At 39.6% G+C, this 2,500-nt stretch overlaps 1 protein-coding gene across 2 annotated transcripts in view; it reads right to left on the reverse strand.

Moving 5' to 3' along the window:
• LOC143295268 (excitatory amino acid transporter 3-like) overlaps nt 1-2,500 on the reverse strand; it is a 44,907-nt gene that overhangs the window by 901 nt on the left and 41,506 nt on the right. For both annotated transcript variants that reach the window (XM_076606858.1, XM_076606859.1), the window contains exon 9: nt 1,046-1,180. In XM_076606858.1, the coding sequence (XP_076462973.1) occupies nt 1,046-1,180 (135 nt within the window). The remainder of the gene's footprint in view (nt 1-1,045; nt 1,181-2,500) is intronic.

Below are 2,500 nucleotides of genomic sequence, written 5' to 3' on the forward strand. Positions count from 1 at the left end.
TTTTTCTTTTTTTGCTTTTTTTTTTTTTCTTCTCACAACCCATTAACACAAAAATAAGCATCATTATTGTCCAAACCAGGTAAAACCATCACTACCCTCATTATCATAATGATGATGGATCATTAGCATGATCGCGATTACCAACGTCAAACAAGCGTCGTGATCTTTCGAAAAATAAAATGATAAAAACCCTCATCATTATCGTGATAGTTTTTGACATAATGATAATAATAATAATAATAACAATGATATAATGATAATGATGGTGATGATGAAGATGTTGAATGTGATGATGACAACGACGACGACAACAACAACAACAACGAGAAGAAGAAGAAGAACAACAACAACAACAACAATAATAATGGTGATAATAACAATAATACTATTAATAGTAATAACAAGAAGAAGAAGAAGAAGAAGAAAAACAGCAACAATAAAATAAAATAATAATGATAACAACAACAACAATAATAATGATAGTAATTATAAGAAGAAGAAGAATGATCATATACCAACTTGCGATATGTTAAAGTCTCAAATCCCTGAACTGAAATCATCTTCAGTGTTGACGATCTTCAGCAGTCCATTGCTAATGTATGACTTTTTCAACTCCTTGTTAAATAGTCCAGTTGGTTCGCTGTTATAGTTGTTAGTTTTTCATTAGAAATATGTTATATTGTTATGTTGTTTTTTTGTTTCTTTTTTAAACAAAACTTAAATCAGTAATTATACTTGAAAAATCCACTTCGGTAGGAAAACAATTAAAAACAAACAAAACTGCAGGCGGTAAAAAATATTTTAAAAAGGGTGGCGCTCCCAGTGTAGCGACGCGCGCTCTCATTTGGGAGAAATCTGCTATGACAATACAATGCAATACAATACAATACAATACATACAAACAGCGAAACCTCTCCCTTGAAGCGTGTCTGCCCCCATGACTGTCGCAAATGAGGACCATTGCACTGTGGTCTGTCCCACCTCCATCCCACCCCACACACACTATCTCCCGCAACTTTCCGCCTCCCAGGCCCACGTGACTTACAGGAACCAATCAATGGCCAGGATGAGGGTGACGTCCTCGGTGGGCAGGTTGACGGCGGTCAGCACGATCACCATGGTAACCAGACCCGCCTGGGGAACTCCCGCCGCCCCTATGGCTGCCGCTGTGGCCGTTAGGCTGTTTATTGAAAACAGTTCATCTTTTTACTGGGAACAATTCGTCTTTTTCCTGGAAACAGTTCATCTTTTTACTGGAAACAGTTCATCTTTTCATTAACAGTTCATCTTTTTACTGGAAACAGTTAATCTTTTTATCATAAAGAATTCGTCTTTTTATTGGAAGCAGTTCGTCTTTTTACTGTCAGTATTCCAAACATGTCCTGTCACAGTACAAAGTCGAGCTGGCGTATGATTCAGGACAGCTACGTAGAAATAAAAACATGGTTTCAAACAATTGCAAGCTTAAAAAAAAAAAAATGCAAGCTAAAACTTATAAACCACGAGAAATCCAGACAAAAGAAATATTTTGGATCAAAAACAGGTCACAGTTCAGACAAACACCACGAGTACAGTATTGGACAGCCAGGATTTTTTGCATGAACCCCTGTCTGTATATGATAATCGACACAAGTACACGAATCGTGTTACAGGTGTCTTCTCAATTCACGCTGGGGCTCAGACGTTGGGAAGTTAACTAACAATCAATAATAATAAATAAACACGTCTACACTAATGAATTCTCTCTCTTACCGAAAGACAGAGACAGGCAAGATAAAAGATATATAAACAGGATGAATCACACACACACACACACACACACACACACACACACACACACACCACACACACACCACATACACTCACACATGCACGCACACACACACACACACGCATGCACACACACACACGCACGCACGCACTCTCTCTCTCTCTCTTTCTCTCTCTGAGATCTGTATTCTCTCACTTTCTCTCTCTCATCCACACACACACACGCAATTATCATTCTCTCTCTCTCTCTCTCTCTCTCTCTCTCTCTCTCTCTCTCTCTCTCTCACCCCTCTCTCTCTCACACACACTCATCCACACACACACACAATGGTCATTTATTTTTAACTCTCTCTCTCATCTACACACACACACACACACAATTGTCATTTTAACTCTCTCTCTCTCTCTCTCCCTCTCTCTCTCTCTGACTCATCCACACACACACACACACACACACACACACACACACATATATATATATATATATATATCCAACCCTCACCACCACCATCCTCACCACCACCACCACCACCCACAAACACAACACCTCCCACACACCGACCAACAATCAGAGCAGAACGGATTCCACCCCATGAAAAAAGTAGGACGACTTTTGCAGGGACCGCGAGGTCGATGACCTTTTAAATTTTGTTCTAATTCTTTTTTCTATTTTTTAAAACTTTCCTTTATGGGGAGGGGTGGGGGAGGGGTGTGGGGGTGTGTGTGGGGA

The sequence above is a fragment of the Babylonia areolata genome, chromosome 20 (genome assembly GCF_041734735.1).
Source record: "Babylonia areolata isolate BAREFJ2019XMU chromosome 20, ASM4173473v1, whole genome shotgun sequence".
Classification (NCBI taxonomy): Eukaryota; Metazoa; Mollusca; class Gastropoda; order Neogastropoda; family Buccinidae; genus Babylonia; species Babylonia areolata.